The 15484-nt window shown below is 42.3% G+C and overlaps 1 protein-coding gene across 1 annotated transcript in view; it reads left to right on the forward strand.

The window, feature by feature from the left end:
* ASB18 (ankyrin repeat and SOCS box containing 18) overlaps window positions 1-15484 on the forward strand; it is a gene marked incomplete at both ends in the record, with an annotated part of 64511 nt that overhangs the window by 23973 nt on the left and 25054 nt on the right. The window contains one exon of the mRNA XM_079710227.1: window positions 1994-2261. Coding sequence (XP_079566353.1) covers window positions 1994-2261 — 268 coding nt within the window. The remainder of the gene's footprint in view (window positions 1-1993; window positions 2262-15484) is intronic.

Genomic DNA, 15484 nt, shown 5'->3' on the forward strand with positions numbered 1-15484 from the left:
AATGACCAAACCCGGGCTGAGAACAGTGGCCCCGACACTGCCCTCGCTCATACGAGGACTTCCTGGTGGCCAATTCAGCTCCTCCTGAAGGGAGCCATGGGGAAGGGGATACACAGGTTCATAGTGGCTGGCTCCTGGGTACCACATCCACGATGGAGTGCTGGCCCCATCAAGCTCGCAGTGCCAGGAAAGCATTAGCATGGAAGAGCGGGTGTTTAGAGGGAGGTATCACATGGGGAGAAGCCTGCTTCTGTGTTCTTCCTGGTGGCAGAACCTGGACCAAGGGTGGGATTTACAGGAAGCTGATTGATGATTCAGGTTTACTGAATGAGACAGCTGCCTTAGAACGGGATTCTCTGGAAGGCCTGATAGAAGCTCATCACCATCTCCAGGGACCTGGAGAAGGGGGCTGGCCCTAAGCTATGGCTGAGCTAAATGCCCAGCCAAGGCCCCTTCCCATCAGTCCAGGGGAAGACTTGGGAATCTTGGGTGAGTGAACAGAGCTGCTGATGGTGGGAATTTAGCATGCCCCAGAAAATGGAGTACCCCCTTCCTTGACCCTCAGTAAGTAAACTTCCTATCTCAGGAAAATGAGTAGAATCACCAACCAGGAGCTGCCCCTACAAGAATGTAGGTCACTATTATGGTCAAGGACCATATCCATCATCCCCCTCAAATCAGACCCAGTCTTCACTGGGCAGGGCAGCTCAAACCCATGCAGGCCCATGTCCGCAGGGCCTCCGGCCACCATCACCCACCACCAGGACGACAGGCCCCCTCTTCCCCCACCGAGCGTGCACGACCTCCAGGCTGGGCCTTGGGGACGCGGGGCGGGCTGGAACCGTGCGCTGCATGGAGGTACGTAATTACGAGTGGTCTTTCAAACTGCTCAGCATGGGTCCCGGGAAGGAGGTGGCCTGTGAAAAGGGTCTCCTCCACAGCTCATTACAGCCACAGTATCGATTCTTCCATCATTATCAGAAGGCATCCCTGCCATGTGAAATCCTGTCCCTTGAAGTGTATTCACCAGGGACAGCTTTCCCCCATTTCCAGGAGTGCACATGGCTGCTAACAACCTTCCACAGGCCTTTTGAAAGCCCAAAGTTTTCAGAGAAGTGAAATGTATAGTTCCTGCTCCATTCATCCCTCAAGAAAGAGCAACCCTACACACACACACACACACACACACACACACACACACACACACACACACAAAACCCTAAAGAGCGTAAAGGAACAAACCAGAATTGTGCTCAATGCAGACCACCACATCAAAGGGTGCTTCTGAAACCCGGCCACTTCCAAGACAACTAAACTTTCCGAGTCCTTTTCTCGAGCAACCTTGGTGATGGGGGTCAGTTTGTTTTGTCTGTTGTCTTCTACTCTTAATGATAAAGGGGTAAATTTGGGGCTCGAAAAGAGAGGCCTTGGATTCCAGAAAAATCCACAGCTCACTTTCCTCCCTCAAGCCGCCCCTAATTCAGAGTCTGGAAAACGTGAATTCCTCACGTAAATTCTCCCACTGTCCACCCTGCTTGTTCAGCGTTTAACTCCTCAAATCTTACCCAAGCTACCCTCATATTTGGCAAAACCCTCGTGCTTCTCAATAACCGCCCACCCCAATCTCTCCGCTGTATTTCTTCTCTCCCTGCTTCTCCATCTCTGTCCTTCCATTGTGTCTCTGCCCTGTGTGCTGTTACTCTCTTTCTCCCCTCTTCCTACACTTCTTTCCCTTGCTACCTCTCTGGCCCTCTCTGTCAGGGCCCTTTCACCTCTACCCCCAGGCCTCCCTCCATCCCTCATCTGTGATCCAGTTGCACCTCACTGGGTCTCTCTGTCCCGAACCCTGAGCATCTTTGTGTATCTCCCTACATGCCCACCTGGTACCTACTTCTAAGAGATGGTTTCACCCTATTTCAGTCTTAATGGACGCCGCTCCCCACCAGCGTCCCCCGACTCACCTGACCTCTCCCCACCTCCCCTCCACCCCCAGGCCTCTGGACCTTGGAGTACAAGCGCGAGCTCACCACGCCCCTGTGCATCGCCGCGGCCCGGGGCCACACGGCCTGCGTGCGCCACCTGCTCGGCCGCGGCGCGGACCCCGACGCCAGCCCCGGCGGCCGCGGCGCCCTGCACGAGGCCTGCCTGGGGGGCCACACGGCCTGCGCCCAGCTGCTGCTGCAGCACCGCGCCGACCCCGACCTGCTCAGCGCCGACGGCCTGGCGCCCCTGCACCTCTGCCGCACGGCAGCCTCGCTGGGGTAAGGAGCCGGGGCCCCGGCCACCCAACCGACCCTCGACCCCCGACCCTGCCCCCGAACGCCCTCAACGCCCCGACCCCACTCAGAGCCCGGACAAGGCTGCGTCACCGCTCCAGGCCCCGCCCCCAAGCCCACCCCCCTCAGGCCCCGCCCCCAGACCCACGGCCTCGGCCCAGCCCGCCGCCTGACCCGGACCCGGACCCGGACCCGGACCCGGACCCGGACCCAGACCCAGACCCGGACCCAGACCCGGGAGCTCTCGGCCACGTCCGTCAGAGCCCCTCGGAGGCCGCCGGGCCCCCCGCCCCGGCCTCGGCCCCAGCCCGGGCCCCGCGCCGGTTTAATTAGCGCCTGATTGCGAGCGCGGGGGGGGCAGGCGCCACACGGAGGTAATGAGCCGGTGATCACCGGCCCGCAGACGCCGGCGCTGGAGAATGCTAAAAGGCCACTGGCGGGGTTGGAGGCTGAAAAATTAGGGTTTTTAATGATAATTTTATGCAGAATAATTGTCACAGTGTGACATAAATGGTTAGCTCCTCGGGCGGGGCTTCGGCGTCCCACAAGCCAGCCGAGCTGCGCCCGCATTTTCGGGGCCCACCCCCTCCCAGGTGCCGGGGTTCTGGAAGCTCTGCTGGTGCCGGGTCTAGCCTCGCGGCTGTCCTTGCGGAGGGTCTGTCCCCTCGGGGTCCAGTAGGTCCTGGGAGAGACGGCGGGGGCCCACCGTGTCATTGCATAGGATTTCTGTTCCAGGGGCCCAGCTTGCGTTGTGTCATCTTGACATTTCTTTTAGTCCCTGTCCTTGGGATTAAAATTTCTTGGCCTTCTGTCTCTATGATGACGATTAAATAAAATCACCATGTCAAGCGCAGGCAGGCAGGACTACTGGGCTCTCAGGGACCAAGGCGGAGGGGCACCGCCTACCAATGTCACGTGGAGCAGGGACTCAGAAAGGCACGTGGACCACCAGGAGTCTTGAAGGAAAGTGACTGAAAGCAATATATTTTTCAAAAGCAGCTTTACTGCGTTGTAATTGCATATAGTAAACTGCGCATGCTCAAAGTATACAATCTGATAAATTTGGACACAGGCGTGCACTCATGAAACCACCCCTATAATCAAGAGAGTGAACCCAGCCATCACCAGCAAAAGGTTCCCTTGCCCCATTGTAATCTCTCCCTCGCCCTCCTCCAATTTCCCACTGATCGGCTTTTGGTCACTACAGTTTAGTCTGAATTTACTAGAATTTTATGTGAATGGAATGTAGTCTCTTTTGTCTGGCTTCTTTCATGCAGCAATATTACTTTAAGATTTGCTTTGAAGCATATATTATATTTTTTATTTTCATTTTATATTGGAGCGTAGTCGATTAACTGTGTTGTGTTAGTTTCACGGGTACAGCAAAGTGATTCAGTTCAACATATACACATATCTTTTCTTTTTTCAAATTCTTTTCCCATTTAGGTTATTACAGAATATTGAGCAGAGTTCCCTGTGCTATACAGTAGGTCCTTGTTGGTTATCTATTTTAAATATAACAGTGTGTACATGTCAATCCCAGTACTTTGAGAGCTGTCATACTGTTGTGTGTATCCATAATTCACTCCTCTTCATTGCTGAGTGATATTCCAGGGTAGAGGATAACACAATGTATCTATCCACTCATATGTTGAAAGACACTTGATTGTTTCAGGCTTGGGGCTGTTACAAATAAAGTTGCTGTGAACATTTGTGTACCAGCCTTTTTCTGGGTATATGCTTTCGTTTCTCCTGGATAAATATCTAGGCAGAGCTGTGTCACATGATATGATTAAACGATAATCTTTTAGGAAATGACCTTCCAAATTGGATCTACCATTTTACATTCCCACCAGCAATATATGAATGTTCTAGATGCTTCCCATCCTCACCAATACTTGGTATGGTCACTCTTTAGCTGTAGACATTCTTTAGGTACTTAGGAATATTCCATTGTAGTTATGATTTGCATCTCCCTGATGACGAGTGATGTTGGGCATCTTCTCATGTACTTATTTGCCATCCATTTATCTTCTTTGGTGAAGTGCCTGTTCAAATCTTGTGCCCTTTTAAAATATTGGGTTTTTAAAAGGGCACAAGATATTGTTTTCTTCTTAAATTTTGAGATTTCTTTATATATTCTGGATACAAGTCCCTTGTCAGGCATGTGATTTATAAATATTATCTCTCAGTTTCTGGGTTATATTTTCTTTCCTTAAAAGTGTCTTTTGGAGAACAGAAGTTCTTGCTTTTGGTGGCATCCAGCTGATCATTTTTTTCTTTTAGGGATTGTGTTGGGTTATTTTATCTTTAAAAAAAAAATCTTTGCCCAACCATGGCCACAAACATTTCCTCCTATGTTTTCCTCTAAAATTTTTAAAATAATTTTATATGTTACATTTAAGTCTGTGACCCATTTTGAGTTAATATCTGAATATGGTGTGAGGTATGGATTGAAGCTTTTTTTTCTCTGCATGTGGATATCCAGTTGTTCCAGCACCATTTGTCAAAAAGCCTTTCCTTTCTCCATGGATTTGCCTTTGCACTTTTGTTGAAAATCAACTGACTACATATGTATGGGTTTATTTCTGGCTCTCTTGTCAAGTACACACAAGACAGGGCAAGGCCTGACCGATTCAACTGGTAAAGATCCACAGAGCCACTCCTAGATTCGGACTTTTAACGCTTACATAAACAGTGAAAAGAAGAATAGCCAGAAGTACCAATTCTGCCCGGTCCTTGTCCCACACACCACAAAGGACAACACCCAAACAAAAGGGGCCAGAAAATGGCAATGTGAGTTGCAGGATACCCTGTTACAGAACACCCGAATCTAGACTTCAGGTGAGCGGTTTTACAGTCTGCAGCTCTATTCTGAGGGGGGCAAGACAGGAAGTCCCAAACCTCATCAGAACCCAGGAGGTGATGAGGAACGTCTCAGGACGGCCTCCCAGGGGCCGTAGGGAGGTGAGTGGACGATGGTCTTGTAGCAACTCCTTACAAGACTTTCATTCTGGAGGATCACAAGGCGCTCTGCCAAGACTTAGGTCAGCAGTGGTTCAAACTTTTGTTTGCATGGCCTGTGTGGATACATGCAAGTCGCTGGGGCTCCATGGCAGAGCCGTGGTTCTGTGTCTCTACTCTATTACATTGCTCTGTTGGTCTTTTTTTTTTTTTTTTTTTTTTTTTTTGCGGTATGCGAGCCTCTCACTGCTGTGGCCTCTCCCGTTGCGGAGCACAGGCTCCAGACATGCAGGCTCAGCGGCCATGGCTCACGGGCCCAGCTGCTCCACGGCATGTGGGATCTTCCTGGGCCGGGGCACGAACCCGGGTCCCCTGCATCGGCAGGCAGACTCTCAACCACTGCGCCACCAGGGAAGCCCCTCTGTTGGTCTTTTTTGACACCAGTACCACATTGTATTGAATATTGTAACTCTGTAAGAAATCTTCAAGTCAGGTAGTATAAGTTCTCCGGCATCATTCTCATTTTCGAAGTTGATTTGGCTGTTCTAGCCTCTTCGCATTTCCACATAAATTTTAAAATCAGTTTGTCAATTTCTACAAAAAAAGCTGCTGGGATGACATGATACTATACATAGAGAATCCTAAAGATGCTACCAGAAAACTACTAGAGCTAATCAATGAATTTGGTAAAGTAGCAGGATACAAAATTAATGCACAGAAATCTCTGGCATTCCTATATGCTAATGATGAAAAATCCGAAAGTGAAATCAAGGAAACACTCCCATTTACCATTGCAACAAAAAGAATAAAATATCTAGGAATAAACCTACCTAAGGAGACAAAAGACCTGTATGCAGAAAATTATAAGACACTGGTGAAAGAAATTAAAGATGATACAAATAGATGGAGAGATGTACCATGTTCTTGGATTGGAAGAATCAACATTGTGAAAATGACTCTACTACCCAAAGCAATCTACAGATTCAATGCAATCCCTATCAAACTACCAATGGCATTTTTCACAGAACTAGAACAAAAAATTTCACAATTTGTATGGAAACACAAAAGACCCCGAATAGCCAAAGCAATCTTGATAACGAAAAATGGAGCTGGAGGAATCAGGCTCCCTGACTTCAGACTATACTACAAAGCTACAGTAATCAAGACAGTGTGGTACTGGCACAAAAACAGAAAGATAGATCAATGGAACAGGATAGAAAGCCCAGAGATAAACCCACTCACATATGGTCACCTTATCTTTGATAAAGGAGGCAGGAATGTACAGTGGAGAAAGGACAGTCTCTTCAATAAGTGGTACTGGGAAAACTGGACAGGTACATGTAAAAGTATGAGATTAGATCACTCCCTAACACCATACACAAAGATAAGCTCAAAATGGATTAAAGACCTAAATGTAAGGCCAGACACTATCAAACTCTTAGAGGAAAACATAGGCAGAACACTCTATGACATAAATCACAGCAAGATCCTTTTTGACGCACCTCCTAGAGAAATGGAAATAAAGACAAAAATAAACACATGGGACCTAATGAAACTTCAAAGCTTTTGCACAGCAAAGGAAACCATAAACAAGACCAAAAGACAACCCTCAGAATGGGAGAAAATATTTACAAATGAAGCAACTGACAAAGGATTAATCTCCAAAATTTATAAGCAGCTCATGCAGCTCAATAACAAAAAAACAAACAACCCAATCCAAAAATGAGCAGAAGACCTAAATAGACATTTCTCCACAGAAGATATACAGACTGCCAACAAACACATGAAAGGATGCTCAACATCTTTACTCATTAGAGAAATGCAAATCAAAACTACAGTGAGGTGTCATCTCACACCAGTCAGAATGGCCATCATCAGGAGATCTGGAAACAGTGAATGCTGGGGAGGGTGTGGAAAGAGGGGAACACTCTTGCACTGCTGGTGGGAATGTGAATCGGTGCGGCCACTATGGGGAACGGTATGGAGGTTCCTTAAAAGACTACAAATGGAACTGCCATGTGACCCAGCAATCCCACTACTGGGCATGTACCCTGAGAAAACCATGGTTCAGAAAGAGTCATGTACCAAAATGTTCATAGCAGCCCTATTTATGGTGGCCCAGAGATGGGGACAACCTAGGTGTCCATCATTGGATGAATGGATGGAGAAGATGTGGCACATGTATACGGTGGAGTATTACTCAGCCATAAAAAGAAACGAAATTGAGCTATTTGTAATGAGGTGGATGGACCTAGAGTCTGTCATGCAGAGTGAAGTAAGTCAGAAAGAGAAAGACAAACACTGTAGGCTGACACATATGTGTGGAGTTTGGGAAGGAAAATGTCATGAAGAACATGGGGGTATGATAGGAATGAGGACACAGATCTGCTGGAGGGTGGACTTGGGGATGTGGGGGGGGGAAGGGTGGACTGTGACAAAGCGGGGGAGCGGCATGGACGTATGTGCACTACCGAATGTGGGGTGGATGGCTGGTGGGAGGCAGCCGCGTAGCACAGGGAGATCGGCTTGGTGCTTTGTGGCCGCCTGGAGGGGTGGGATAGGGAGGGCCGGAGGGAGACGCAAAAGGGAGGGGATGTGGGAACGTGTGTATATGTATAACTGATTAAATTTGTTAAATTAAAAAAAAAGCTGCTGGGTTTTGACTGAGGTTAATGTGAATATATAGATCAGTTTGGGGAGACTTGACTTAAAAATATTGAATCTTTCAACCCATGAATCCGAAAAATCTCTCCATTTATTTAGATCTTTAGTTTCTTTCAGCTTTGTTTTATAGTTCTTAGTGTGCAGGGCTTGCACATATTTTGTCAGATATATCCCTAAGTATTTCATATTTTGGATGCTTTTGAAAGTGACATTTTTATTCAAATCTCTGTTGTGGTAGCTACTATATAAATTGATAAGAAGTTATTTTTGTATGTTAATTTGAAACCTGCAACCTTGCTAAGCTTACTAACTGTTCTAGTAGCCTATCATAAATTCCATAAGATTTCTATGTAGACAATCATGTCATCTGCAAATAAACACAGTTTTACTTCTTTTCCAATCTGGATGCCTTGTAGTACTTTTTCTTGCTTTATTGCACTAGATAGAGCCTCCAGTGCAATGTGGAATAGAAGTAATGAGAGCAGACAACTTTCCTTATTTGTAATCTTAGAGGAATTAAATCTTTCACCATTAAGTATGATATTAGATGTAGATGACATTTTTTGGATTGAAAGAGTGCCTTTCTATCCCTACTCTGCTGAGAGTTTCTACTATGAATGGATATTGAATTTTCTAAATGCTTTTTCTGCATATATTGAGTTGATCATATGGTGTATTTTTTAGTCTGTTAATATAATTATTTACACTGACTGATTTTCAAATGTTAAACCAACCTTGCATTCTTCAGACCACAGTTTATAAATTGCTAGGTTTGATTTGCTGAAATTTTTTCAATCTGCATCTATGTTCATGAAAGGTATTGATCTGTAGTTTTTTCTTGTAATGTTTTTGTTTGGTTTTGATATCTGAACAATGCTGGCCTCAAAAATGAGTTGAGAAGTGTCCCCTTCTTGCCTATTTTCTGGAAGAGCTTGTGTAAAATTATTATTTCTTCCTTAAATGTTTGGTAGAATTCATCTGTGAAGATATCTTGGCCTGGAGTTTTCTTTATGAGAAGGTTTTTGGCTATGAATTCAATTTCTTTAATGGCTATAGTGCTATTCAGGATATTTCTCTCTTTTTGCGTGAGCTTTGATAGCTTGTATCTTTCAAGACATTTATCTCTTTCATTTGTTAAATTTATTGTCATAAAGTCGTTCCCTATTATCCATTTAATAGCTGCAGAATCTGTAGAATCACCACTCTCATTCATGATACTGGAATTTGTGACTTTTATTCTTTTTTCCCTGTTCAGTCTTGTTTTGGGTTTTACTGATTTTCATTTTTGTTTTACTGTTTTATTTTTCATTGATTCTTTTTTTTTTTTTTTTTGTGGTACACGGGCCTCTCACTGTGCAGGCTCAGCGGCCATGGCTCATGGGCCCAGCCGCTCCGCGGCATGTGGGATCTTCCCGGACCGGGGCATGAACCCGTGTCCCCTGCATCGGCAGGTGGACTCTCAACCACTGTGCCACAAGGGAAGCCCCTTTCATTGATTCTTGATAGGATCTTTATTGTCCTCCTTTCTTTACTTACATTGAGTTTTATTTGTTCTTGTTCTTCTATTTCTTAAGATGGAAGCTGATGTCTTTGATGATTTTTATTTTCTAATATAGGCAGGCTTTCGGTGTTATACATGTATCCTCTATGTACTACTTTAGCTGAATCCCACAAGTTTTAATATGTTAAAATTTCACTTTCAATCAGTTTTAAATATTTTCTAATTCCCCTTTAAATTTTTTCCTTTTGATTTTTTTCTTTGAAACATAGGCTGTATAAAAACGTGTTATTTAGTTTCCAAATATTTGGGTATTTTCCAGATATCTTTCTATTATTTATTTCTAATTTAATTCCATTATAGTGAGGGAACTTACTTTGTATCACTTTACTCCTTTGAAATTTATTGAGTCTAGTTTTATGATCCAAAATATATTCCATCTTGGTAAAATTTCCATGCACACCAGAAAAGAATGCATATTCTGCAGTTGTTGGGTGGTGTGTTCTATAAATGTCAATTAAGTCAAGTTGCTTAATAATGTTGGGTAAAACTCCTATATCCTTACTGATTTTCTGCCTACTTATAAATAACCTGTAGGTTATTTAAAGAGGAGTGTTGAAATCCTTGACTATAATCATGGATTTGTCTATTTCTCTATGCAGTTCTATCAGTTTTGTTTCAAATATTTTGAAGCTCTATTATTAGTTACATAGATATTTAGCATTGTTATTGCCTCTTGAAGAACTGACATCATTATTAAAAGATATTCTTTATCTCTGGTAATATTCTTTGCTCTAAAGTCTCCTTTGTCTGATATTAAAATATCCAGTCTGACATTAATATAGATTTCCTTTGATTAGTGTTAGTATAGTATACCCTCTTCCATCTTCATTAGTTATCTGTTGCTGTGTAACAAATTACCACAAACTTAGAGACTTACTAAAACACCCATTTATTGTCTCATGGTTTCTGTGGGTAGAGCTGGGGTGTGGTTTCACTGGGTCCTCTACTGCAGAGTCTCTCATATGACTGCAATCAAGGTGTCAACAAGGGCTAGGGTCTCACCTGAAGGGTCACCTGGGGAAGAATCTGCTACAAAATTCATAGAGTTATAGGCAGAATTCAGTTCTTTGGGACTGTTGGACTGAAGGTCTCAGTTCCTTGCTGACTATTGATTGAAGGCCATGCTCAGTTTGTGTCCTTATTTTTAAAGTGGATTTCTTGTAGGCAGGTTATAATTGAGTCTTTTTAAATCCAATCTGGTAGTATTTGCCTTTTAGTTGGGTGTCTAGATCATTTACATTTAATGAGATTTTTATATGATTATGTTCAAATCCAACATCCTGTTATTTCTTTCTATTCATCTCATCCATTCTTTGTTCCCTTTTCTTCTTTTTCTACTTTCTTCTATACTGAGTATTTTTCATGATTCAACTTAATCTCCCTTTTTGACTTATTATATATAACTTTTGGTTCTGTTATCTTAGTAGTTGCTTTAGGGTTTATAGTATACATCTTTACCACAGTCTGCCCTCAAGTTGTATTATACTACTTCATGTATAATATAAAAACCATATGACACTATACTTCCATTTCTCTCCTCCTGACTTTTGCACTATTGGTATCATAGATTTCACTTCTGTATATAAATCCCACAATGCATTGTTATTATTTTTGTTCAAAGTGAATTATCTTTTAAATATATTGAAATAATAAGAAAAAAAGTTTTTATGTTTACCCATGTAGTTCCTATTTCCAGTTCCCTTCATTCCTTTGTATAGACTGAAGATTCCATCTGGGATCATCTTCCTTCTGCTTGGAGAACTTTCTTTAATATTTCTTATAGTGAAGGTCTGCTGGGGATGAATCCTTTTGGAGTTTGTATGTTTGAAAAAGTCTTTATTTCATCTGAGTGTTTGAAAGGTACTTTTGTTGGGTAGAGAATTCTAGGTTGACAGGATCTTTTTTTCCTTCAGTGTTTTACACTCATGGCTCCACTGTCATCTAACTTGAATTTTTATTTCTTTTTTTAATAAATTTATTTATTTATTTTTATTTTTGGCTGTGTTGGGTCTTCATTTCTGTGCGAGGGCTTTCTCCAGTTGCAGCGAGTGGGGGCCACTCTTCATCACGGTGCGCGGGCCTCTCACTGTCACGGCCTCTCCCATTGTGGAGCGCAGGCTCCAGACACGCAGGCTCAGTAGTTGTGGCTCACGGGCTTAGTTGCTCCGCGGCATGTGGGATCTTCCCAGACCAGGGCTCGAACCCATGTCCCCTGCATTAGCAGGCAGATTCTTAGGAAGCCCTAATTTGAATTTTTAATCTTTAAATCTTCTATCTATCTGATCTTTGTTCTTTTGTATATAGTGTCCTTTTTTTCTGGCTTTAATATTTTCTCCATATCACTGGTTTTAAGCAATTTGATCATGATGTGCTTTGATGTAGTTTTCTTCATGTTTCTTGTCCTTGAGATTTACTGACTTCTTGGATCTGTGGGTTTATACTTTCCATCAAATTTGGAAAATTGTAGGCAATTATCCCTTCACATATTTTCTATATGATCCCCTCCTCTGCCTCAGGGACTCCAATTGCATATATGTTACACCACTTGAAGTTGTCCCACAGTTCACTAGTGCTCTGTTTTGTTTTGTTTTTTTGCATTTTTTTCTTATGTAATTGAGTTACCTTTTGTTCTGAAATCCCTGATCTGCCATTAATCCCATCCAGTCTATTTTTCATCTCAGACATTATAATTTTCAACTTTAGAAGCCCAATCTTAGGTCTTTTTAAAATATCTTTCATGTCTTAACATGTTCAATCTTTCCTCTAGCTTCTCAGATATATGGAATACAGTTCTAATAACTATTTTAATGTTTCTATCAATTCTATCATCTGGGTATGAAGAACATTTTCTTTATTTTAACTTTGTTCATTTTGTAAATTTCAGATTCACATAAGGCATAGTTGTGAGAGATAAGATATGTAGATATAAGATTCAAAGTAGAAATGCTTATGAATATATTTCTCAATGATTTTTTAAAGCTGTAAATAGATAGCTATTCTGCATGGATACTAAATAAAGATTAACTTCTACCTCATTTTAACTTACAATTTCTATCCTTGAGTCATTTGGTAGATGATTTGCTGGTGTACAAAGTTGCCATCTGGTGACAAAATTATAGAAACCCCATCTATTTTTGAAAAGCACAGCTCTAAGTTCATCCAATAATGATTCCTTCCCTACAAGCATTCAATCGCAAGTTGTTCAACTCTACAAGGTGCTGGGGCTGCGCTGTGTTATACACAGTCTATCCCCACAAGATGCTTTTGGTTTCAAAGGAGAGGAAGGTAATTTACAGCAGTGTGCTAGACACTGAGCCAAGAATATGCAGAATCCACTATGTGCACGGAAGTTGAGAGTGTGGGCTGGTAAATTTCTACTGGAAATTTTCTAGGAGAGAAAGAGGCACCAGCTCTATTAAAGGACATAAGCCAATCAAATCAAAGCAAATGTCTTTCTATATACTAAGAAAATGGGCAAAATTATTATTGAGTGCACTCAGTTTTCATCATATTTTTATACCCTACAATTTTATATGTTACAAGTACATATTTTGCTACATCTGAGGTCTGGGTTGAATCCCAATTCCAACACTTACTAGCTGTGCAAGCTTGGGTAAGTTATTTCATTTTTCTGTGTCTCACTGTAATATTTGAGCCTACTATGTAGGGTGGTTATTATGAGAATTAAATAAGCTAATGTAGAGCTTCCCTGGTGGCACAGTGGTTGAGCATCCACCTGCCAATGCAGGGGACACGGGTTCGTGCCCCGGTCCGGGAAGATCCCACATGCTGTGGAGCGGCTGGGCCCGTGAGCCATGGCCGCTGAGCCTGTGCGTCCGGAGCCTGTGCTCTGCTACGGGAGAGGCCACAACCGTGAGAGGCCCGTGTACCACACACACACACAAAAAAAATTAGCTAATGTAGGAAAAATGTTTAGAAGAGCACCTTGCATATAGTTAAGAATTATGTAGGTGCTGACTGCAATTCCTGAGGCCGCTTGTGTAATCATTGTGTCTATCTTACGAGAATTGAAAAAACATTTCACTATTTTTAATTAATATGGGGTTTGTGGTTTCTTTTATCTCCATATTTGTTGGTCATCTATCATTTATTCCCAGTAATATCTCTAGTCAAGAACATACTCCCAATTATAACATATTCCTCTGGAAAATATAACCCATTTGATGATATTGCATGTCTAGGAACACACCATGCTTCCCACCTGCCCAAGAAGGCATGTCTATATTTACTTTTCTCTTGTTCAAAATTAAGTTCTCTAAATGCAGTATGGTATCCTGGATTGGATCCTGGAACAGAACATGAACATTAGTGGGAAAAGTGGTGAAAGTCAAACAAAGTCAGTTAATAGTTTTGGACTGATGTTAATTTCTTAATGTGGGCAAAGGTACCATAATAATAAAAGATGTGAACTTTAGAGGGAGCTGGATGAAGAGCATTTGGGAACTCTCTGCACTATCTTTGCAACTCTTCTGTAAATCTAAAATAATTTTAAAATAGAAGGAGTTTTAAAAACCAAGTTTTCTTCATACCTTGGGCTCCAATCTTCCACCTTACAGTATTAGAAAAATATTGTTCTTTACTAAATGAGAATGTATCACCTACTCAGAACACAAAATATTGTGAAACCTGACAACAGCCCTTAAGACAAACCAACAAGCTTACATTTGGAGCTGAGGCATATGCAGACCATTCAAGCTACTCGGCTTATACATTGTGTGATAAAAACTAATTTCCTGGCTTCAGCTGGTTTTTCAGAAATCATTCATATCTAGCACATTGTTTAATAAAGAAAGACCTTTAAAATGTCTTTGTATTAAGATGGGGCTTTTACAATCTCTTTTCTTTTGTCTTTCTCTTCCTCTTTGTTCTTTTTCTTCTCATTTTCTCTTCTGTCTCCTTACGTCTCTCTACATGCCTCTTTCTCCCTGGTGATTTCATCTGACAGTCTTGACTTATTTAAATCCAGGTTATTAGGGAAAAGTTTAAGATAAGCGATGAACACACCAGAAGTTCAGGCAGAACTATGCAACAGCTGACTTAGAATATCAATGATTTGATGGAAGATGCTGGCGGGTCCCCTTGAACACCTCTACAATAACATAGCCAACTACCTTGAAGGATAAAAGTTAACAGATGTCAGAGAGGGCCTGAGGTTTAGACTACGGCTTTTCAGCTCTGAAGAGTCCCCCTAAAGTTAGACTCCGAGGAGGTCTGGCTTCAAGTAGTATAAACATTATCACTTTGACAGGAAAGAGCTACTTTCTCCAGAATCTTTTTATACATAGTAGATTTTAGGTCATCCTTAATTTTTTTACCTTACAGTAGAGAGGGGGTCGTTGACCTACATACAGAGCCACTTCATTTTCTTACTCTTGATGACAATGGTCTCCACACCTAGGGACCCAGTTCTGCTGCATCCCCTTTTAGTCAGCAATTCTCCATGGGTGCAGGACTTTAAAACCTTTGAGTCTCTGAGTTCCTGGGATTTAAAAAAAAATTATCTGTGCTTCCTTCCAACCAGCAAGCTTCAGAATTCAGAATTCAACACACAAAAAGGGATATCGGAGCTTTAATCTAGGAGCCTTTTGAAGAGATTTTCCCAAAAAGAAAAGTTCCAGTAAAGTTACTCTCTTCACGTTAGTAGCCTGCATGCCAGCCTCGCCCTATTTATTATCAGATTCCTCTCCTTGACCTTTTTAAAATTCTGAGATAATTAAAATGAGAAAAGAATTAATAGAGTCCTGATTTTTTTTCTCATCTAAAGCTGTCTTGATTTAAACAAAAGTGAGGAGGATTTGCTTCCTTCACAAACATATTAGTTAAAAAGCATGCAAGTTTACTTCTTGGTCCCAGTTGTGTCAATTCAACTAAATAAAAATTCATTCGTAAGCCAGAATTGGACTTGTGGAAGCAGCTAATTATCTTGGGAGGAAAAAATTATTGAAGAAAATCATTGGACAATTCTTTTCTAACTCAGACCTGGCAGGTTGAAATCTGG

This window comes from Hyperoodon ampullatus, assembly GCF_949752795.1.
Source record: "Hyperoodon ampullatus genome assembly, chromosome: 8".
In the NCBI taxonomy this organism is placed as follows: Eukaryota; Metazoa; Chordata; class Mammalia; order Artiodactyla; family Ziphiidae; genus Hyperoodon; species Hyperoodon ampullatus.